This window comes from Scylla paramamosain, chromosome 32 (genome assembly GCF_035594125.1).
Source record: "Scylla paramamosain isolate STU-SP2022 chromosome 32, ASM3559412v1, whole genome shotgun sequence".
NCBI classification, from domain to species: Eukaryota; Metazoa; Arthropoda; class Malacostraca; order Decapoda; family Portunidae; genus Scylla; species Scylla paramamosain.
Window position 1 is genome coordinate 11,929,881 of NC_087182.1, and position 25,000 is coordinate 11,954,880.

General features: G+C 39.5%; 1 protein-coding gene across 1 annotated transcript in view; it reads left to right on the top strand.

Moving 5' to 3' along the window:
• The first annotated feature begins 3,592 nt into the window (after window positions 1–3,592).
• Window positions 3,593–25,000, top strand: part of LOC135088876 (protein Smaug homolog 2-like) — a 54,386-nt gene continuing 32,978 nt past the window's right edge. Inside the window, exons 1-2 of the mRNA XM_063983938.1 lie at window positions 3,593–3,614; window positions 18,002–18,061. Coding sequence (XP_063840008.1) covers window positions 3,605–3,614; window positions 18,002–18,061 — 70 coding nt within the window. The 5' untranslated portion in view covers window positions 3,593–3,604. The remainder of the gene's footprint in view (window positions 3,615–18,001; window positions 18,062–25,000) is intronic.

The window sequence follows — 25,000 nt, forward strand, 5'->3', positions numbered from 1 at the left end:
TATCAACATATTCATCAGTATATATAAATTTTCAGGTATGAAGCGGACACACACACACACACACACACACACACACACACACACACACACACCAATATGCCAAAAATCTGTACGTATTGCAGACACCAAGTTTATAAAAGGTCACATTGTATTGAGATGTTTCAGTCCCACAAAACATCACAGACAAAAGCCTCATTGACGTTTAATATTCCTGCTAGTTATTGATGCATAACTACGATTCCTGTTGGAGAAACTCGTGGTTATATGCATTGAGTAATTTAGTAGGAGATTTTCTCCTCTTCCCTCTCCTCATCCTCCTTGACCGTCGATTACTGTGCTGCTTTCCTCTTTTGGAGTTCTTCGATTGTCAAATTCTTGAGTTTCTCCAGTATCGTTACATCTTGCATTTGGCTGATGAGGGGTGTATTCTTCAAGAGCATTTCTATGGAAGGCATTGTGGGAAATGACGCGGTCCTTCGCTCTGTGGTGTGTTGTGGCGCGTCACCTGTTTGCTTGGCAGGAGGTACCGCAACGCCTGACTGTTGCACCACTGCTGATCCCACGCTGCTTACACCCATCGGTGTACCCTGGGATGACTTGTTTTGTCCTACAGAAACTCTTGGCACTTGCTGTCCCACAGGCATTCCCGACATCTGTTGTCCCATAGGTACTCCTGGCACCTGGTGTCCTACAGGCATTCCTGGCAATTGTTGTTTCACAGGTACTCCAGCCACCTGATGCCCAGCAGGTACTCCAGGCATTTGGTGTCCTACTGGTACTCCAGGCATTTTGTGCCCTACTGGTACTCCTGGCTGATGGTGTCCTACAGGTACTCCAGGCATTTGATGCCCTACAGGTACTCCTGACACCTGCTGTCGCATTGGTACATTTACTGATGAAGGAGAATTTCCATTAGGAACGCTTTGTGTTGTTGGAATACCTTGCCCTATTGGAACAGTATGTGGATGAGGAACTCCGCGCCCTCCTTGTCCCACTGCAGCACTGGGAACACCTTGTGGGTAAGAAACTCCGCGCCCTCCTTGTCCCACTGCAGCACTGGGAACACCTTGTGGGTAAGAAACTCCGCGCCCTCCTTGTCCCACTGCAGCACTGGGAACACCCTGTGGGTAAGAAACTCCGCGCCCTCCTTGTCCCACTGCAGCACTGGGAACACCCTGTGGGTAAGAAACTCCGCGCCCTCCTTGTCCCACTGCAGCACTGGGAACACCCTGTGGGTAAGAAACTCCGCGCCCTCCTTGCCCCACTGCAGCACTGGGAACACCTTGTGGGTAAGAAACTCCGCGCCCTCCTTGTCCCACTGCAGCACTGGGAACACCCTGTGGGTAAGAAACTCCGCGCCCTCCTTGTCCCACTGCAGCACTGGGAACACCCTGTGGGTAAGAAACTCCGCGCCCTCCTTGCCCCACTGCAGCACTGGGAACACCTTGCGGATAAGGAACACCGCGCCCTCCTTGTCCTACTGCAGCACTGGGAACACCTTGTGGGTGAGGAACACCACGCCCTCCTTGTCCCACTGCGGCATTGGGAACACCTTGCTGGTAATATACACCACGCCCTCCTTGCTCCACTGCAGCATTGGGAACACCTTGTGAGTGAGGAACACCACGTCCGCCTTGTCCTATTGCAGCACTGGGAACACCTTGCTGGTAAGGAACACCACGCCCTCCTTGTCCCATTGCAACAATGGGAACATTTTGTGAGTGAGGAACACCACGCCCGCCTTGTCCCACTGTAGCACTGGAATCATACTCTCCTGAGGATCTTGTCTGCTCCCTTGAGCCCGCTGACACTCCCTGTGAGGGTGCCTTGCCATGTTGAGGCACGGTTGTTCGTGGGCGATGTCGAAAGGCTTCGATGATTTGGTGAGCAGGTGTGTTTGTGGAGGTGATTGGAAGTTCTGGCGGCAACTGAAAAGGCGCAGAGCTGGTACAGTAACATCGCTTGTCCTGAGAGTAACACTTGGGGTGGTGACCGAAGACGGGAACGAACATTGTGGAAGAAGGGTCGTGTATTCCCTCCAAGCGGGTGCGGCCAACTCTACCCGTACACCAATGCTGGCCACCGAGCGACTGGGGGTTCCCAGATGATAGCCGCCTCTTTACGTATCATTCTAGGAAAATCTTGTTCCCGGATAAGCGTCAAGACAAGCGCATGCGTTTCTTATACGTTTGATTCACAAGTCACTATTTCGTTTTCCTGCTAATCCACACATACGTTTTTAGTCTTGATAAGGACACTGCCTATCGTTTGTACACTAAGTAGTAGATTTGTAAATGTATGCTGCATTTCTCTGGATATTACGTTTCAGAACACGAAGGAAGCTATCTTGCGCTACTCTGAGAATGAGAAAAATAGTGATTTTAGTCGATGCAATGTTGTGTAAATTTGTATCATTCTGTGATGTAGTTGACAAAATTATCTTCGTCATAGTTACCAATTAAGTTCAATATTTTGTCACTGTTTTCTATCCTTTTTTTCTTCTTTCCTTTATCGTCCAGCTTGTAAGTTACGAGGAAGGGTTTTGTGAGTGGCGGGGGTGGAGGCCGGGCGTGGGCGGGGTGAGGCGGGTTTGTTATGAATAACACCCACATGACGTCATTGCTCCATTCATTCCCCTCCCTCGCACGTTCCAATACTGTTGCAACCACTGTTTCCACGTCTCCGTTTTCATGCCTTTCAGCACGCAAAAACTTAAAGTGGGCAGAAATATTAATCTGAAGCCAAAACAATAATGAATGTCTTATCTAAAACGAACCAAACCTCGTTATGTCAAGTGTGAATACCATGTTTACAACATTTTAGGAGACCGCCGGTGTACAGTTGGTGGAAAGGGGCAGGAACACAACATTCTTTATTGTATATTTAAGTGACTTTTCAAGGCTGCGTCGCCACGAATGATCTGAATTCCGAAGAGAAAGGTGAGTACAGATCCAGAGGTGTATGGTAATGTGTATGTGTGTGTGTCAAGTGAGCGCCGGGAAGGAAACTGGAGCAGTACTCAAGGCCAGTGAATGGGAACGATACCTGAGTGTGGCCTCTCCACCCCTGGCCACGATACCTAAGTGTGGCCTCTCTTCCACCCCTGGGCACAAAACCTGAGTGTGGCCTCTTTTCCATCCCTGCCCACGACATCTGAGTGTGGCCTTTCCTCCATCCCTGGAGACGATACCCGAGTGCGGCCTCTCTCCCCACCCCGGGCTACGATACTGGAGTGTGGGCCCTCTCCCACCTCTGGCCACAATACCGGAGTGTGGCCTCTCCTCCTCTGGCCACGATACCTGAGTGTGGCCTCTCCTCCCTCGGCCACGATACCTGAGTGTGGCCTCCTCCCCAGGCCACGATACGAGTGTGGCCTCTCCTCCCCTGGCTACGATACTTGAGTGTGGCCTCTCCTCCCCTGGCTACGATACTTGAGTGTGGCCTCTCCTCCCCTGGCCACGATACTTGAGTGTGGCCTCTTCTCCCTTGGCCACGATACATGAGTGTGGCCTCTCCACCAAAACCAACAATGCTGCATTGGCCTAGCAAGCAGTAATTACACTTTGAGGGAGCATGAGTGTGATCCTGTGGTCTCTTCTAGCACATGATGTTGAGTGAGTACTTTGGTGTTAAACTGAAGGTCTTACAAGGATGGTAGTGTTTACTGATCATATAGGTCACGAGTGCTAGGTGGTCGGTGTCCTTGTGCCCTAACCGGTGCTATTTTTTTCTTTTCTTTTTCTTTCTCACCTAAGTATGTGTTTGCATTTGTTTCTGTGTCACTGGTAATATTTAGGTTTTGTAGGAGCCATGAAATGATTAACTTCATGTTCTGGTGACAACTTTACATGCAGTATTTTTTTATAGCAAATGTAGATGTGATGGCTTTTCATGTCGTAAAAGAAAAAGAAAAGAAATTTATAATTCAAGTTGTCAAAGTTTGGATGATAGGCTAAGCATTTAATGAAATGGTTGTTGTCATCTGCCCACATGTGGGTTTAACGAATGTGCTTCACACCTGATTGTGGATAAACAGACAGCCAGTCTCATTGATATTATAGTTGTTGGATTTGCTTATGTGATCTCATGAAGAAAATGTTAATATTTCTTCTCATGCTATTTATTGCTTATTAGAAGAGAAGTTCATTCAGCTCATGGTAAAAACAAATATGTTATTTTGAATTTTGTGGAAGGGTGCCCAGAGTTTTTGGTATTATTATACAAGTGCACCTGTCTCATGGTAAAACGTAAACATTGTTCTCAGTGAAGTACTTCGGTCACGTATAACACAATGGTGTATATCTTGACCACTGCAAATTGTTTGTTGCTGAGATATAAATTTTTATCAAATTTATTGTTAAGCTAGGTTAGGTTAGGATTAGTTAGGTTAGGTTAGGTCTAGTTAAGCTCCGTTTTTTCTGTCATGCATGAGGATGGAACTTTATTTTTCTGGTAGATTTTTATGTGCTTTGAATTGTTCTAGTAACTGTTTCTGTTGCAAGTCATTGATTTGTGTGTGGGACAATGTATAAAAAAAAAAAGTTGATTTGTGGCAGAAATGGCTACTAAATTCATTCAAAGCACATTAAGATCTACCAGAAACATGTAGTTTTGCCTGAAAATGTTTGAGTGGTGCACTTATGTAAATTTACCGAACTTTGAAGAAAAATGTAAAATTATGCATATTGGCATATTCTGACCATAATTTTCGACATTTAATTTTGTACCGTGATGTAGTGCAATTACTAAGCTTCAAAATTAAACCTAATAGAGGTCTCTACAATTGATAGTCACTTCACTGTGAGCATTAGAAGTAAAATGTCTTTATATAACTGCTGAAAATGCCTCCCAGTGAAAGTCACATGAAAAGTGCAGAAAGAGTTTAATAGGCTGTCCCTATGAGCATATGAACCCCTGTTAATATAATATCACAACTCATAATTGATATCTAGATGTTGTAGATATTCTTAGGCATAAAGGAGACACCTTTGCAGTAAGTAATTAGATAACTTTAAAAAAAAACATGAGTAAGGAATAGATGGAGGGATCATTAGTCACAGTAGTCATATGAATTCTGCGTTTAGACTAATTTAACCTGCAGACTTGACTTGGCAAAATTTCACTCTTTCACCCATTTCCTTATTATGGATGATTTTTTTTTTTTTGTATTTTTGGCCTATTTTGAATCAATCTGCTTATTGTTTTCCTTCAAATTACTAGTTTTTAATTTTACTCCTCCCAACTCCCATTCAGTTAGAAACTAATGATTTGTGATAGAAAATGAAAAGCAGATTAATACAAAGCAGACCAAAATCTACTAGAAAAAACAGTTTCATACTCATAAATTAGTAACACAGTAGTAACACTCACTTGCAATGCTCCCCTTAGCCACCAGCCATTTGTCACACCACCACCTAACCTAACCTAACAAAGCTAACAATCTAACCATACTAACCTAACCTAACTAAATTAATGTAACCTAACCAAACTAATCTAACTTAACCAAACTATTCTAACTTAACCTAACCTAACTATTCTAACTTAACCAAACCAAGCTAACTTAACTAAACTAATCTAACCTGACCAGACTAACCAGACCTAGTCTTATCTAACTGTTACTGCCTGTCCATCACATGTGTGGGTGTATCATGTCTGGATGTTGTCACAGGAGCAAGCAGGATTGCTTCCTCAGAAAACAGATAAATTTCTAAAAATTGCTGTCAGCATTAGGTATAGATAATTTGTAGTGAGTATATATAGGGTTCAGATTACTCAGAATGAGAAGGTCTACCTGAAGAGAAAGATAAGAAAAGCTATGTTGAGACTGGTGAAAGATTGAAATCATACCCTAGGCATGCATAATTTTTTTTGAGTGACAAGCTGCTGTGGCCCAAATGCCTCACTTGCTGACAAGAGTGTCTGTTAAAGAAACTACTCATTTCACTGTCCACCACAATTTCAAGGTCATAATCTCAGTTATACTTATCTTGAGAGTTTTCTTGTAACTCCTCGCAGTCTGTCTCTTAGTTATAACCATCTTCATTACTATCTAAGGGAAGAGAAACCATTATCTCTAACTAAGGCAACAAAACACAACATTCACCTGAGTTTTGGATAGACAACCGAAGAATGTGAAGATCTTGGAAAGAAGTAGGTGACCATATCCTCCTTTCAAAAGGAATTTCTGTGTGAAAAATGGACTCCATTATTGATTGACTACTGGGTGTAGCATAACTTTATGATGAATGAGTGTTAGTATGTAATGATTCATACATTTTGTTTATATTTCTTGAGTGTGTTGCCACTACATGGGTTCTCAAAAAAGTGAATATCTGCACTTAGATTTCTATAAATTGTGATGCATCTCCTCATTTGCATTCATATGTGATCTGGTTATATTATAGAAATTCAGTAAACACTTGAGTAAATTAATAAACTTACCAACTTAAATAGTTGGCACTCAGTGGCAACTTTTTTAGGTGTACTCCTAACTTCCAACTACCTTAGCTTGTTAATTTAAGGCATTGAATAATGAGTTTTATCGTGATAGTAGTAGGAGTACAATATCACATAAGTTCGAAAAATACATTATGTGACAATCATGACATGGTTTTTGTTCATTAGGACATATTTTGACTTGTGTAATGGATTCAATGAGAAAATAGGACTTGTTTAGTCATTTTTACTGGGTTCACTGCCCTGAAGACAGATTTAGACAAGATGAACAAATGGACAGATAGATGGCAAATGCAATTCAATATTAGCAAATACAAAGCACTTACCATAGGTAGAGGAAATCCAAATAATAGGTACTACATATTAGAGATTGAGGCTCTGGTAAAATCAGTGGGCAAAAAAGATTTAGGAGTCACAGTTAGCACAAAGCTCTGTTAAAGAAAACATGTACTGCTAGGTAAGTGAGCCCATCTTGTAAGTTCTAATTTTAATCATCCAACAGCAAGACCAGACAACACTCAACACCACATCCTTGAAAGACAAGCTTGACTCTGTACAGTATCAAGTGATGCTATTACTGTGTGGGAAAGCACAGGGATTAGAATCATGGAAAGACTAGCTGACTATCACAGTGCATGAGAAACCAGGAAAACATGAGTATTACAAGCACGGAAGGACTTGGTGACAGTATCACAGTGCACCTATATCAATAATACCCGTGTTGATGATATGGTAATGGCTAATAAAGTACAAGCCTGACTCTGTACAATGTCAAGTGATGTTATTACTGTGTGGGAAAGCACAGGGATTACAGAAATAAAGCTAATTGTATATCATTAAGATTCATCTTTAAGAGTGTTAAAATGTCTCTAATTGATATTAAAGTTATATTTACCATTGCTCAGACCTCATTTGGACTATGCTATACCTCTCTGGTTCCCATATTGTAGAAGGGATGTTGGTCTGTAGGATTCATTAGAGAGTAGAATGACTAAAAAGATACAAGGAACGCAAAAGATTCCTTGAGAGAGTAAGTTAAAATTTTGAAATTTACATTGATTAGGGAGACATATATTAAGAGGAAATCTGATAGAAGTATTTAAATGGTATTTAAGTGGATATAAGAACCTGATAAAAACCAACCCTTTAGGGTTAGTAATCAGGATAGGACTAGAGGTAATGGCTTCAAGCTTGATAAAGTTTGATTTGAAAAAGAAATTCAAAGAAATCATTCCTAAGATAGATTGGTAGGTGACTGGAATATACTCAACTATTAGGTTGTTAGTACTGAGTCACAAGAGAGCTTTAAAAGAAAACTAGGTAAGTGTATGGCTCAGAATGATATTTGGATGTAGGTAGGTATGTCTCATAAAGGGGTACCACATTCTGGCTTCCTGCAGCTCTCCTTGTTCTAATGTATTTTCATAATTTTCCAGGAATATTGACTGTAACTTTACTAGATATATCTTTGGGTAACTTGGCTTGGGTATTGACTTGCTTTTAGACTGTGTAGCTTCTGAGGGCAAGGTATTGAATAGATGAGAACCAAGAGAGGAGTAAGAAGTGTAACATAAGTTTGGAAATATACTTATTATTTGAGGGTCTGATATTACACCATTAGGAATTCACCTTATGATCTCTTAACCATACCACCATACATTCACTGTCACTCCTCAGACACACCACACATCAGCACCAACATGAAGGGGTGCAGCTGTGCACAGATACTGAACAACACACCATTTAGGAATTCACTTCATTCTACAAAGCTTGCAGAATAACATCCTCTTGACTTCACTCTACATTATTTTAAACTTCTTAAACCACAAGTCCAACCACAAAGGCCCAACCACAAAATTCTAACAGAAATCTAACTCGTACAGAAATATAATATATTGATATCCAAGATGTAAGTTAACCCACTGTGGCATTATGCATAAAGCATGGGCTAAGAATAGAATCTGTAAGACAAAAATATATGTTCTACTCCTGAATATTAGCTAATTTCCTTGCAGTTGGTGGCAACAATCATGCAAATGCACTATGTTAAGGTGAGATATTACTGGAAAAGAAAGAATGTAGGTTCTGCCAAAGAGGAAAACTATGTGTGCTGTGCTAGTGGAATACATCTTTCTTTGTCAGTAGAGTTCTTGCATGGAAGAATGTACTGAGATGGGTCACATTTCTGGACTTTGACTGCTCTTTGCACCTATATAACTGATTAAATGGAACTTGAATGGGTTTGTAGGATATCTTGATGAGGAAAGATGCTCATTTTAATGCCTAAAGATGCTTCTTAGAAGCTCCTATTTCTTCTGTTTAGTATGGCTCCCTTACATCGTGATCTGCTTCATTAGTTCCCTGACTTCCTCCAAGATTTTTTTTCTCTTTCTTTAGATCTGAGGCTTACTTTATATATATATATATATATATATATATATATATATATATATATATATATATATATATATATATATATATATATATATATATATATATATATATATATATATATATATATATATATATATGTATATATATATATATATATATATATATGTATGTATCCTTCCTACTATCTCTTTCCTCATTTTCAGTCCAAAGCTGGATGTTGCATTTATGTGTGCAATGACTTAACCTGCTCTCATGCCCATGCTTTTGAATCTTCTGAGTTTTCCACCATCTGGCTATGACTACAGAGTTATTCTTAAATTAAATTTATCTGTGCTGTATACCTCTCACCTAACTCCTCTGACTATAAAAAATTCTTTGACTACTTAACTTTCAAATTGAAGCATATACCGACTCTCTTCCCTTTTGCAGAGATCTCCATTCTTGGAGACTTCAATGTTCACCACCAGCTTTGGCTTTCCTCTCCCTTCACTGACCATCCTGGTGAACTAGCCTTCAACTTTGCTATCCTCCATGACCTAGAGCAATTAGTGCAACACCCTACTCATATTCCTGACTGTCTTGGAGATACACCCAACATTCTTGACCTTTTCCTAAAATCTAATTGTTCTGCTTATGCCATTACCCTCTCTTTTCTGTTGGGCTCCTCTGATCACAATCTCATGTCTGTATCTTGTCCTATTGCTCCAATCCCTCCTCAGGATCCCCCTAAGTGGAGGTGCCTCTGGCGTTTTGCCTCTGCTACTTGGGGGACCTGAGGAGGTATTTTGCTGATTTTCCTTGGAATGACTACTGCTTCTGTGACAGAGACCCATCTCTGTGTGCTGAGCTTATAACAGAGGTGATAGTGTCTGGCATGGAGGCGTACATCCCTCACTCTTTTTCTTGACCTAAACCTTCCAAACCTTGGTTTAACATAGCCTGTTCTCATGCTATACATGATAGATAGGTGGCCCACAAAAGGTACTTGAGCCTTCCATCACCAGAATCTCATGCACTTTATATTTCTGCCCAGAACCATTCCAAGTCTGTTCTCCAACTAGCCAAAAACTTCATTAATAGAAAGTGTCAAAATCTTTAAAGATCTAACTCCCCTCATGACTTCTGGCATCTAGCCAAAAACATCTCCAATAACTTTGCTTCTCCTTCTTTCCCTCCTTTATTTCAACCAGATGGCACCACTGCTATCACATTTATCTCTAAAGCTGAACTCTTTGCTCAAACCTTTGTTAAAAACTAACTGGGAGGATTCAGGGCTTATTCCTCCCTCTCCTCCACCCTCTGACTACTTCATGCTACCTATTAAAATTCTTTGAAATGATGTTTTCCATGCCCTTGCTGGCCCAAATCCTCGGAAGGCTTATGGACCTGATGGGGTCCCTCCTGTTGTTCTCCGAAACTGCACCTCTGTGCTTGCACCTTGCCTAGTCAAACTCTTTCAACTTTGTCTGTCAACATCTACCTTTCCTTCTTGCTGGGATTTTGCCTACATTCAGCCTGTTTCTAAAAAGGGTGACCGTTCCAATTCCTTAAACTACCGTCCTATTGCTTTAATTTCTTGCCTATCTAAAGTTTTTGAATCTATCCTCAACAGAAACTTCATCTCAAGTTTCCTTTCTGACTTTTCTATTACTGCTGTGGTAGACAGCCACTGTTCTTCTCCTAAATCTATTAACAGTGGTATTCCTCAGGGTTCTGTCCTGTCACCCACTCTCTTCCTATTATTCATCAATGATCTTTTAAACTAAACTTCTTGTCCTATCTACTCCTACGCTGATGATACCATCCTGCACTTTTCCACGTCTTTTCACAGATGTCCAACCCTTCAGGAAGTAAACAGTTCATGCAGGGAAGCCACAGAATGCCTGACTTCTGATCTCTAAAATTTCTGATTGGGACAGAGCAAACTTAGTAGTGTTCAATGCCTCAAAAACTCCATTCCTCCATCTATCAACTCAGCACAACCTTCCAGACAACTATCCTTCTCTTCTTCAGTGACACTCAACTGGCCCCCTCTTCTGCACTGAACTTCCTTGGTCTGTCCTTTTCTCATAATCTAAACCGGAAATTTCACATCTCATCTCCAGGTAAAACAGCTTCTAAGAAGTTAGGCGTTCTGAGACGTCTCCACCAGTTTTTCTCATCCCCCCCCCCCCAATTCCTAACTCTGTACAAGGGCCTCATCCACCCATATATGGAGTATGCTTCACATGTCTGGGGGGGGGGGTTCCACTCATACCACTCTTTTAGACAGAGTGGAATCAAAAGCTTTTCGTCTCATCAACTCCTCTCCTGTAACTGACTGTCTTCAGCCTCTTTCTCATCACTGGAATGTTGCATCTCTTGCTATCTTCTACTGCTTTTTTCATGCTAACTGCTTTTCTGAAGTTGCTAACTGCATGCCTCCCCTCCTCCCATGGCGTCGCTGCACAGGACTTTCTTCTTTCTCTCATCCTTATTCTGTCCACCTCTCTAATGCAAGAGTTAACCAGTATTCACATTCATTCATCCCCTTCTCTGGTAAACTCTGGTTCACATCAATTGCCCTTGCATCTGTGAAAACAACTTTCAAGAAGTTTGCAAATTAACTTTTACTGAAGTTAGTGTTTGAGTTTGTGGATATGTATTTATACAGTTGTAATTTTTCATTTGCTATGCTCAACTCTGCTCATGAACAAGTAGGTTTATCCTTGAAAATGTTTCACAAGGTTTTGGATTTATTCATAAGTCCAGATGGGCAAGTTTGTTCGTGGATCACTTTGAGTGTTTGGTCTTCACAAAAGGAAACACAAACCTTCACAGCATGAAGTTGTTCTCTGTGTCGCAGGACTTGAACTGACAAAGGATCATGATAGTGAGGCCATCTTGATGGCAGTGCTGAGTGTCACAACAGCAATTTTGGTAGCAGGTAATCAGGCATTACTTGTTTTGCTTGAGGAAGTGTGCTTAAACCACAGGCTTGTTAGGCCTGTTGCAGTTTTCAAGACTGCAAGCTAGCTATCTATTGCTCCCTGAAGGTCACAGGTCTGCTTTCATCAAATCTGAGCTTAACTAAGTAGGTTAAGCTGCTGCACTATAAGATTATACAGCCTAATATTCTAGTGGATGAAAGCTCTAGAACTGTACTGGTGTTTTGCAACAGACATGTAAAATTTAGAAACTGAATTATTGTGGTTGCAAAGTTTTTTATTTCAAGGTTTTTGTGGAGTTGCAGTTGTGGAAGGTTATGGTACAGGGTTGCAGTGTTGTGATTGTGAAGTAAAAGTTCAGACTATGTTGCTCACCAAAAATTAGTAGTTTGTGCACAAAATTCACAGCTGCTCTGCTCATGCCCATATAATCTGTTATAATGCTGTGTTATAACCATTATTTATTCTAATGTAATCAACAGTTTCTTGGATGGGTAACTGGTGGTTTTTCATAAGTAAACATTGTATTTGGTCATACTTGGATGTATGTCATTGATCAATGACATGTTTTTGATTGATAGCATGGAGTACTATCAAGTGAAGTTGAACCATCTTTAAACTAATTATACCATTCTTCAGTTTGTGTAACCCCTGCAGCATTGTTTCCAAACTGCTTATTCTAAGTAATTGTTTCAGCTTGAATATTAGCATGGTTTTGGCAGAACTTGATGCAATAGTGTTGCTGAAGGTGATAATTTATGTCATTGCACATGAAGTGAAAATGTAACAAACATGTATTATTACACAACTATGCACTCTGGTTGCCTGGCATCACTGACTCACCTGGTGAGATTGCAAAAAAAAATGTGCTGAGCAATGAGGTCTGCTACCACACTTGGCTCCAACTGGTTACTTAGAAAAAAAAATAGGGTTGAGTACTTTTGAATAAACTTGATAGAGTGCATCAATGAACTGCAGATCTGAGGGAATAGAGGATCATGGATGGTGAATTAAGTGTGAAAGTTGAGTTTATTTGTATGATAGTGAGAAATATAGGGATTTGCTGACTTGGTTGACAGGTAAGTGGACCCAGTTTTGAATTCTGGGTTAGGAGGAAATAATTTGGACTTGTTCTTTTTGCTGTAGCTCCCCCAATGATGATTTTTTACTTGTTAAACCTTTGAATATTATGGGAGGCCTTTTCCTATTGTGGAATCATGCACACAATTAATGATGATGATGATGGTGATGGTGAGAAGCAATAGTGTGAGGTGGTTTAGGTCTATAAAGAGGATGGTGGAAAATGATTTGGTGAAAAGGGTTAGAGATTTGAACATACTTGGTAGAGTTTCTAGAAGTATATATAAAGATTTAGAAAAAAAGATCAGAGATCCAGCCCTATGCAGAGAGGTTGGTGGACACCATGGTGAACTCCATGTAAGTGAACAAGGCTGACATTTGCAAGCATAAATAAATTTTATTGCATTTTGATTATATGTCACTACCTCTAATTTGCTGGATGGCTTTTGGGTCATAATAGTACACTTCAGATTTGTTTAATTAAGCTCAAAATAGGGAAGGTTTATCACATGCCATTTGTTATTGTTTGCTTTGTTACAACTCCTCCCAAGTACATGGCAGCCATCAATACAGGGTCTTTCTTCTCTTGTGGCACAGCCTGAGTGCTTAACTAACTTAAACATCACTATTATTGAATGTGACATGTGGAGGAATAGGTTTAGAAATGATGGATATAACAGCAGATGCATGAAGTTTGACTGTCTTAAGGAATGTTTTGAAAAGAAAAAAAGATGGTGAAAACAAGGGAATAGTTCTTTCATTATGTTTTGAAAAGAAAAAAAAGATGGTGAAAACAAGGGGAATAGTTGTTTCATTATGGATCAAATAGTGAAACAAATGCTATGTGAGGTAAGAGAAAGTGGATGGAAGGTTTGATGTATGGTTACAATGTTAATTTGTAATTTTTTGTGTGACTGTGTATTATTTGGAAAAAAAGTAGTAAAAGGAGTGTTTTTAGAGTCATTGGTAGTAAAAGAAGAGAAAATAGTACATGTCTGATCCAGCATCAAGGTATATGCAAACACTGGATCTTGTCAATTGTGTCCTCATAGACAGTATAACCTATTGACTGTATTATGGATGATATAAGTTGACTGTGAGTTCTGAGGTACAGTACATGATGTGCTAATGTTCATCACTGGTTTTACATTTTATCTTGGCACATAAGGTGATCCCAAGTTCTGAAAGACATGCTTGACTGAAAATGTTGTCTTATATTAAGCAGTACATGGACATCAAGTGCTTAGGTTTGTGTTTTGTCAAGTCTGTATATATGTATGTATATTTTGTTTGCATATTTAAGCTGATATCTGGCTTCCTTAAGGCATTAAAAACTCAAATTATGCTGTTATACACATGAATTCCTATTTCCATAAAAAATCTTTTTTTTTTTTTTTTTTTTTTCAAGCTGTAGGCTTGTTAGTATCTTGAGGATTTCCTTTGTGAATTATTTACTTTGATCTGTTGTTATTTGTTTTATTTATTTACTTACTTATCTTACCTATTTTCAAATTTATGAGTTATTATTCTACTTTGTTAGATGTGTAGAAGTGAAGCAAAAACCAGCATTACCACTTCTTGTTTAGCTGAAATACCTGCCATCATGTGAATATTAAAGTATGCTATGTATAACTCAACTTGTGGCTGAAGGAAGGCCAATCCTGTCCTGATGGTTAACTTGAGTGACTCACCGCAACACTTTGACTTGCCTGATCACAGTTTGTCATGGAATATGTTATCGGGTAGGGAAATTTGACCACCTATGATAGAGTTGGAAGTGTGAAATATGTTAATCAAGTCCTTAAGACTTATTTAGTATGCATGACTTCTCTTGATATTAAGTTGACTGAATATTTCCAAGGACACACTAAAGCAATTGGTCTAAGACACATACCATGATCATATGTGTGGGCCTTCTCCATGGGCACAGTTACTGCATGTGTGTGAGTGCTGTAGGGCAAGTGTGTGTGGTGGATATTGGGTAAACATGCTTTTTTTTTTTTTTATGTCTGCTAGTGCTGACTTTGTATCTACTGTTTTTACACTATATAAAATAAGTGAGTTTTGAACACTTCAGAGGATTTATGTCACTAAACACAGCTGCTGGTGTTGGAATGTACATGTACAGTAAAATCCCTCTTATCCGGCATTCGAGTATCCGGCAGCTTCAAGTATCTGGCACATTTTTCCCTGAGCCTTAAAATCAATAAAAAATCAATGTGTACTCATAAAATCAATTAAAATTCCCGCGCGAGGCATACTTTGTCCCCTCGCCACCAGAGCGCACTGCTTCGCGCCATCCGCAGCCCACTGCACTGTGTTTACTCAGTGACTCAGTCCCGCGTGTGCACTGTTTATCGCCTGACGCCTTCATCATGCCTAAAGTTGTAGAAAAGAGGAAGCGTGTTGTGCTTACACTTAAGCAGCTGATCAGATCAGCTGCTGATTAAGATCAGCTGATCTTTGTTATGGTAAGATGCGTGAGTGTAGGGTGGTGATTGTGGACATAATTTCACTTCTATTCAAGTATCCGGCAATATTCAAGTATCCGGCATGTCGGCGGTCCCGTTGATGCCGGATAAGAGGGATTTTACTGTAATATAATATGTATGGGATGGATGGGTTACTATTATAGGTTGGACTATGCCTAGCACATTACAAATATGGTACTCATAAGTTATCTTAGCTTTATCATTGGATTTAGATTAATGTGGAATATTTTGATTTTGGAACATTTTTATACATTGCTGGCACAACCCACAGCAAAGGATATGTATGTCATACATTGCTGGCACACGATGGGTTACTGCTTGCACTGAAATTAAATGTAGTTGGTTGTGATTGCAATATGAAACATGCTTAAGTCATGAATCTTGCTCATCCACTGTTGAGCATTCATACTCCATATTTTACATATAGATATATGTATATGCAGCAACTTTCCTGTCTGTTGTAGCCTAAATGGTTAGTAGTCAAGTGTAGTTGTATTCTAGCCCTTACACAGATGCTAAAGGTCAAATGGGATATGATATATCTACAGTAGTGTAGACCAGGTAATTGCAATTTACAAATGAATTGTGTCCCTCAGAAACAAATTTCATGTATTGGAAACCTGCATATTGGAACAGCATTAGATTTGGAATTTATCCTTCTACTTTATGTATTTTCAATATTTTATAGTTTTTGTCAATGCAATTCTCTCTCTCTCTCTCTCTCTCTCTCTCTCTCTCTCTCTCTCTCTCTCTCTCTCTCTCTCTCTCTCTCTCTCTCTCTCTCTCTCTCTCTCTCTCTCTCTCTCTCTCTCTCTCTCTCTCTCTCTCTCTCTCTCTCTCTCTCTCTCTCTCTCTCTCTCTCTCTCTCTCTCTCTCTCTCTTGGAGGTCATGAACTGAGAGTTTATATGAGAAACTATGTGAAACTAGAGTGAGCACATTTTTTTTTGCTAAACTTCTTCAGGATTCATACCTTTTAATACAGCTCATGCATCACACTAAGGTTGTGCATAACTTATCACAGGGTTACCACAAATTATCACAAGAATACATGTGCTCTAAGTTTCAGTAAACATTTCTTTCCTCTAAGTCTGTTGCTGATGGATGGGGCCATGTCACTATGAATATATAAATGGATTACTCAGTTACTATATGCAAGCAAGGTAGAAAGAATAGGTAAAAGTGGGGGCTCTTCTGCTGTGGCCATACCTGGGATGTTTCCAGAAGGAGTGAGAGATCAGAGAGATAAAATATAGAAATAAGGTTTAAAGTATAAGTGAATCAGCTGACAAATAAAAACAACTAATAACTCATGAAATGAACTTCTGAAGATATAATGTATTTACTGACCTCCCTCAAGCCTAGTAAAAATGTTTTTCTCTCATAAGTATAAGTGTATGTGGTGGCTTTTCTTGTTCAGGTTTTTCCTTTGTCATGGATGTCAGCCTGGGGTACCAATAAATTTGATTACTGATTTATTGTAAGGGACACCATGATAGGCAAAAACAGATTGAGGGCTGTAGGTCTGCCTTGGTGTGAATCCTTCTTACCTATGGAGGTGCAACTTGGAAGCTCTTGGAATTGTGGGAAAAAAAGTAGATAGAAGGCAACAATAAAAAAAAAAAAGTTCATGTCTCAAAGAAATGTCTCAACCAAACTTGACATTGCTGTTTTAAGTGGCTGCAAACAATGTCATTATGATTAAGGTACGTACTATTTATAAATACTTGGAGTTAGGGAAATTTATATATTTCCCTACTTATTTGTGGAGCCTTCTAAATTTGGGGAATCAAAACAATCAAAGCTATAATTTCAATTTAGTTAAAAAGAAAAGAAATGGCCTGAAAACTGTATTGTGAAAGGAGCTGACAAAGATGACCTCCAGCACCAGTAGTGTTGCTTCATTCACACTGACTCTCTGACCTCCCATATTGCATCACAAGGTCCTGGTCACCCTCTGTGCACTTTGTCTTCAAAAAATGGCTGTCTTTACAGTATGATGTGTTTCCACCATACTGTGTCTCCAACATGCTTCACAATACATACTATAGAAGATAACTCCTTGAACATTTTATTTATTTATTTATTTATTTATTTATTTATTTATTCATTTATTTATTTATTTATTAATTTGTTTATTTAATTTTTATTTATTTATTTTTTTTTGTTGAGTCTACTTGAAGGAAACAACTCCTCAGCTTAAAATTTGACACATTTTGGCTTCCAGATGAGTGTTAATATTTCCTTTTCTTAATTGTGGTGCATTCTGAACTTATTTCTGTTGTATATAAAAAATGAATGTGATATTGATAATGATTATAGCAATTGTATGTGGCAGATGTTTATGTACTTGGCACTTAACTAACATATCAAATATCTAAAAAGAGAGAACAAAAAGCAAGGCTAATTGGCTTATGGATAATGAGAATTAGCAGGGAAAGTGATTAATGACAGGTAACTGTTGAAAACTTTCAGGTCAGCTGCAAGCACTGTTGTATGAGTGATAGTGTAAATTTAGTGTAGAAACTGTTATGAATTTAAACCTTCACTATAGACAGTGTTACCTTGAGAATGTGACCCTTGAGTGATCCCTCACTTCTCATGCAGTCTTCATTTATTATGTGCACTTCATTGTCAATTGGTCATGTTCACAGGTATGCTAGTGTACGTGAGCTGTGGCCTGTCATTCCTCAGTACACAGAAGACTTACAGAAGTAAGTCTTCTAGACATGTTAACTTACTCTCTAGGGACAACTTTGTCCTGCTTCACACTACCTGTTTCTTATGTCCATCTGGAGATTGGAGTGTAGCAACAGTGATGTCATTCTGTTGATGGAAAAATTAAATGGAGCTACCAGAGTCAGTAGCTCTATTGTCACAGCCTGTATAGTGGTAACAATGTTCCTTTCTCACAGAAGGATGTTTAGCAGGTCTGATTAATTTTCCTGTTGACAGAGTGACATCACTGTTGATACACTGTCTTCAGACAGACATGTAAAAGAGATAGTGTGGAGTGAGCTTTAGGCTATTCTGTGTTAGACAGGAAACACTTCTTAACCAAGCGCATGAAAGAGGGAGCACCATCTGTAAAAACTACACATCTTCATTTGCAGATCTGTATACAATGGTTTGCAGGAGCCTAAGATGAGGGGTTGTTGCACACTAATCAATTAAACTTATTATCATCTTTGAGCTTTTCTATTTGTAAATTCCATGAAGTTATTGATTTTATGTTATTTTAACTAACAAAACCAAACCAAACTAATGTAGCCTAACCAGTTCTAGCCTATCCTAACATGAAGAGCAAGCAGCAGAAGAGTGAATGCATTTCCTCAATATGCTCCTGGTCAGAACTGTTCTAACTCACTGTGAATTTCTGGGTGTGTGGTGTGCCATACAGCGTTATTTTTTATTCCATTATTTTTTGTTCATACTCAGAGTAAATGGAATTTCTTCTCTCTGCCATTTTTTCATCCACTATTTCATCTCTTTGCCACTGTGTTATATACATCAGTACTTCATAGTACAAATAATACTACTATTGGGTTCGTAAGTAATGTGTGACGTTAAAGTTTGTCGCAAAAAGTTTTCTAACATTCATTATAAACACAAAAAACTTAGACTTGCATGATATAGGTATCATTTTGCATAGTAAAAGCAATATACCATTGCATAGTAAAAATAGACATGTAAATGTATATTCTGACCAAAAATGACCATCATAACATCATTAATACCGGAGTGATGAGAGTAAGATAGCCTCTGAACTTTGACCACGATTTGTGGCAAACTTTGGTTTTGGCGCTTAGTCTGGTTTGGACACACAGTGTCTCATATTTACCCTATTTCAAAGATTGAATTACTGTCTTACGCTCTGTGTCTCTCCTCCAAATATATAAAAACAAAGTAGATATTTATAGACTATAAATTACTAGTAAACAGCAGCTTTTGCTTCTGCAACATCTTTTAATATTTGAAATCAAGTAACTTTGTTTTAGAACCAAATTATGGTACCACAACCGAAGCAATAATGAGTTCAAAATTTTGTTTGAAAACTGAATTGTTTGAATAGGGAGGTGTTTGGTAACTGAGGTTCCAATATATATATATATATATATATATATATATATATATATATATATATATATATATATATATATATATATATATATATAACACACACACACACACACACACACACACACACACACACACACACACACACACACACACACACACACACACACACACACTTCTATGAGAAAAATTGCTTGGGGTTTTTATATAGAGAAATTGTCATTTCCATTTTCACCAAGTCAAAATTAACAACAGAACTAACATTGCAGGTTGACTCCCTTCCACTTGGTCTATCCCAGATTGAAAGTCTGGGATAGTGACCTACATTGTTATGGCCCATTGTGTTGTCAGGCTGGTATCTATAGCAATCACCTTTATTGCTTCCTTTTGTCCACACAGTAAGGCACATAGTGAAATGAATGGATTCAGGGAAAATATGAAGTTTCAGAGAAGTGAATTATGTGAATGAAGTGTGCCATTCCTGTCACACAGTCACTGGTGACAGCTGTTGTCACAGACATAGAGGAACATCAATTAAGGTTGCATCTGACAAGTGACATTTAAAGGAAAAATTAGGCCAATTCAAATACAGGTCTGCTAGTGCCAGAATGCCATATGTTGTTTGCCTTGAAGCATAGTCAGGTGTGAAACATGATTATGTACACACAAGGATTTGGATTCCTCTTCCCAGCTATACAGTATTTACTTCCATCAGTGTTACTTGAAGCTGTAAATGATGTAAATGTTGTGGCTCTTTAGTGATGCAAAATATAAAGTACATATCATACATAGGCTTCCTTACACACACACACATACACACCAGCCTTTGGGTTTTGAAAAACACATTCTTTGACAAGGGACTTGAAAATTTGTTTGTGACTTTCACATTATTTTTGCATCTTCTGTATAGCTTAGTATTTTATGGATTCTGATAAATTATGTTATCTCTAGAAAGAAAAGTTTAGAATTGTTGGATCTCTTATGAGACTGTGGGAAGTGAGTTGCTCAACTAGAATACAAACATTATGTGAACAGGGTATCATTCCCAGACCTGATTGGTAATCATGAACACACTATAGAGCATCTCACCTTAGGTGTTAAACTGGTTAGGATGATGTGCCAAGACTTCACTTGACCTAACATGCTTATCCAGAGTTGTCATGTTTTGAATTATATTTTATTTATTTTTATGTCCCACAGTGATGTAGAGTCTGCAGACCATTTCTGGTCTTTTAAAGACACACATTTAAAAAAAATGAGCTCAACTTAATCTGGTTAAGATAGAAATAGGTAAATACCACACACACACACACACACACACACACACACACACACACACACACACACACACACACATGCAGGAAGGCATGATTGTTAGCTTTCCTTTCCTTTCTTGCCATAAGGCCAAGGTCACAGCTCCTTTGTTTACATCTGTACCTATTCACTACTGTTTGAACATGGTTACTATGAGAAAGGAAACAAATCTAATTAGTTTCCAGACCCATGACTTGAGCAAGTTTGAGTTTGAGCAGGTTTGAGCAAGTGCTGATGTTTGCACCACAAGACTTTTGTTATAATGATAATGATTGTTCTAGTTCTTGAATTAGTGTTCTACATCCACAGTCTGGTATGAGTGTTGGCCACTCATTTGCCATTATCCATCACAACACACCATCTTTGTAGGCATCCAGTCCAAAGTGCTTTCCAGATTATCACACACAAAATACAACTGCTTTTTCCTCTTCATCGCAATAGACATTGTATAATTTGTTATTTGTACCTACGTACTTTTGGATGGAGGAAAAAGCAAATTACGTTTTATCAGTACTTAATTTTCATCAAAGACTCAGCTTTTTCAGTAACCTGGTAAGAGAAATTTTGGCAGCTCTATTTATCACAGTAGTTATATTTCATTAAATTGCCATTATTTTTTTACTGTGAGAAAGAATTGGACAAGGCCACAAAAAAAGTTAAATAGATAAGAAAGGTTTCATGCTTTATACTGCTTAGTTAGTTGCAGATGTCTCTTGATCCTTACTCTCAAAAAGTTCAAGTGATAGGAAGAAGAGAACATAGAAACAGGCAGAGTTCAGAGTTTGATAGTGAGAGGGATGAAAGAGTCAGCTCCTGCATCAGTAAGATGGATAAAATAAGGGTTAGAGTCAGTAAGTAACTAGATATGCAGCATTGCGGCTGTGAGAGAGAGGCTGAAGACAGTCAGTTAGAGGAGAGGAGTTGATGAGACGAAAAGCTTTTGATTCCACCCTGTCTAGAAGAGCAGTATGAGTGGAACCCCCCCAGACATGTGAAGCATACTCCATACATGGACAGATAAGGCCCTTGTACAGAGTTAGCAGCTGGGGGGATGAGAAAAACTGGCGGAGACGTCTCAGAGACGTCTAACTTCATAGAAGCTGTTTTAGCTAGAGATGAGATGTGAAGTTTCCAGTTCAGATTATAAGTAAACCACAGACTGAGGATGTTCAGTGTAGAAGAGGGGGACAGTTGAGTGTCATTGAAGAAGAGGGGTTAGTTGTCTGGAAGGATGTGTCGAGTTGATAGATGGAGGAATTGAGTTTTTGAGGCATTGAACAATACCAAGTTTGCTCTGCCCCAATCAGAAATTTTAGAAAGATCAGAAGTCAAGTGTTCTGTGGCTTCCCTGTGTGAAATGTTTACCTCCTGAAGGCTTGGACGTCTACAAAAAGACGTGGAAAAGTGCAGGGTGGTATTATCAGCGTAGGAGTGGATAGGACAAGAAGTTTGGTTTAGAAGATCATTAATGAATAATAAGAAGAGAGTGGGTGACAGGACAGAACCCTGAGGAACACCACTGTTAATAGATTTAGGAGAAGAACAGTGACCGTCTACCACAGCAGCAATAGAACGGTCAGAAAGGAAACTTGAGATGAAATTACAGAGAGAAGGATAAAAGCCGTAGGAGGGTAATTTGGAAATCAAAGCTTTGTGCCAGACTCTATCAGAAGCTTTTGATATGTCCAAGGCAGCAGCAAAAGTTTCACCAAAATCTCTAAAAGAGAATGACCAAGACTCAGTAAGGAAAGCCAGAAGATTGCCAGTAGAGCGGCCTTGACGGAACCCGTACTGGCTATCAGATGGAAGGTTGTGAAGTGATAAATGTTTAAGAATATTCCTGTTGAGAATAGATTCAAAAACTTTAGATAGGCAGGAAATTAAAGCAATAGGACAGTAGTTTAAGGGATTAGAATGGTCACCCTTTTTAGGAACAGGTTAAATGTAGGCTAACTTCCAGCAAGAAGGAAAGGTAGATGTTGACAGACAGAGCTGAAAGAGTTTGACTAGGCAAGGTGCAAGCACGGAAGCACAGTTTTGGAGAACAATAGGAGGGACTCCATCAGGTCCATAAGCCTTCTGAGGGTTTAGGCCAGCAAGGGCATGGAAAACGTCATTGCGAAGAATTTTAATAGGTAGCATGAAGTAGTCAGAGGTTGGAGGAGAGGGAGGAACAAGCCCAGAATCGTCCAAGGTAGCATTTTTAGCAAAGGTTTGAGCGAAGAGTTCAGCTTTAGAAATAGATGTGATAGCAGTGGTGCCATCTGGTTAAAATAAAGGAGGGAAAGAAGAAGAAGCAAAGTTATTGGAGATATTTTTGGCTAGATGCCAGAAGTCATGAGGGGAGTTAGATCTTGAAAGGTTCTGACACTTTCTGTTAATGAAGGAGTTTTTGGCTAGTTGGAGAACAGACTTGGCATGGTTCTGGGCAGAAATATAAAGTGGATGAGATTCTGGTGATGGAAGGCTTAAGTACCTTTTGTGGGCCACCTCTCTATCATGTATAGCATGAGAACAAACTGTGTTAAACCAAGGTTTGGAAGGTTTAGGTCTAGAAAAAGAGTGAGGAATGTACGCCTCCATGCCAGACATATCACCTCTGTTATGCGCTCAGCACACAAAGACGGATCTCTGACACGGAAGCAGTAGTCATTCCAAGGAAAATCAACAAAATACCTCCGCAGGTCCCCCCAACTAGCAGAGGCAAAACGCCAGAGGCACCTTCGCTTAGGGGGGATCCTGATGAGGGATTGGAGAGATAGGACAAGATACAGATATGAGATAGTGATTGGAGGAGCCCAACGGAGAAGAAAGGGTGACAACATAAGCAGAAGGATTAGAGGTCAGGAAAAGGTCAAGAATGTTGGGCGTATCTCCAAGACGGTCAGGAATACGAGTAGGGTGTTGCACCAATTGCTCTAGGTCGTGGAGGATAGCAAAGTTGAAGGCTAGTTCACCAGGATGGTCAGTGAAGGGAGAGGAAAGCCAAAGCTGGTGGTGAACATTGAAGTCTCCAAGAATGGAGATGTCTGCAAAAGGGAAGAGGGTCAGAATGTGCTCCGCTATGGAAATTAAATAGTCAAAGAATTTCTTATAGTCAGAGGAGTTAGGTGAAAGGTATACAGCACAGATAAATTTAGTTTGAGAGTGACTCTGTTGTCATAGCCAGATGGTGGAAAACTCGGAAGATTCAAGAGAGTGGGCATGAGAATCATTGTGCACATAAACGCAGCATCCAGCTTTGGATCGAAAATGAGGATAGAGAAAGTAGGAGGGAACAGAAAAGGGGCTATTGTCAGTTGCCTCAGACACCTGAGTTTCAGTGAGGAAAAGAAGATGAGGTTTAGAAGAGAAGAGGTGGTGTTTTACAGATTGAAAATTAGATCTTAGACCGTGAATGTTGCAGAAGTTAATGAAGGAAAAGTTAAGGGGGGGTGTCAAGACACTTAGGTTCATCGACAGAAAGGCAGTCCGACCTGGGGACATTTATGATCTCCTCCCCAGATGGGGACTCCGAGGCTGGTGTAGGAGTCGCCATGATGATTTTAAAATTTTTAAGTGAAGGGTGTGTGTGTTATTAGGTGCTTGTAGTTTTGTGTGGAGGAAGAGAGTTGTCTTTAGAGGGTAGGCTGTGATTGCCCCCATTGTGTTGTGAGACACAAAGGGAAATGTTCAGTGAGGTCGCAGCTGGGTTTAATGATAAGTTCACAGCACCCCCTGAACAGTGCTTTAGACCTCACTGGGAGTAATTATTGTTTTGGCAGGTGTCTACTGCCTCCTCCTGACATGTCTACTCCCTCCTCCTGATAAGGCCTCAGTACAGAGTTAGTATCTGGGGGGATGAGGAAAACTGGTGGAGATGATTCAGAATGCCAAACTTCATAGAAGTTGTTTTAGGTAGAGATGAGATATGAAGTTTCCACTTTACATTATAAGTAAAGGACAGATTGAGAATGTTCTGTGTAGAAGAGGGAGACAGTTGGGTGTCATGGAAGATGAGGGGATAGTTGTCTGGAAGATTGTGTTGACTTGATAGATGGAGGAATTGAGTTTTTGAGGTATTGAACAATAAATTTGCTCTACCCCAATCAGAAATTTTGGAGAGATCATAAGTCAGGTATTCTGTGTCTTTCCTGCGTGAACTGTTTACTTCCTAAAGCGTTGGATGTTGAACAGACATGGAAAAGTGCAGGGTGGTATCATCAGCATAGGAGTGGGTAGGACAAGAAGTTTGGTTTAGTTTAGAAGATTGTTGATGGATA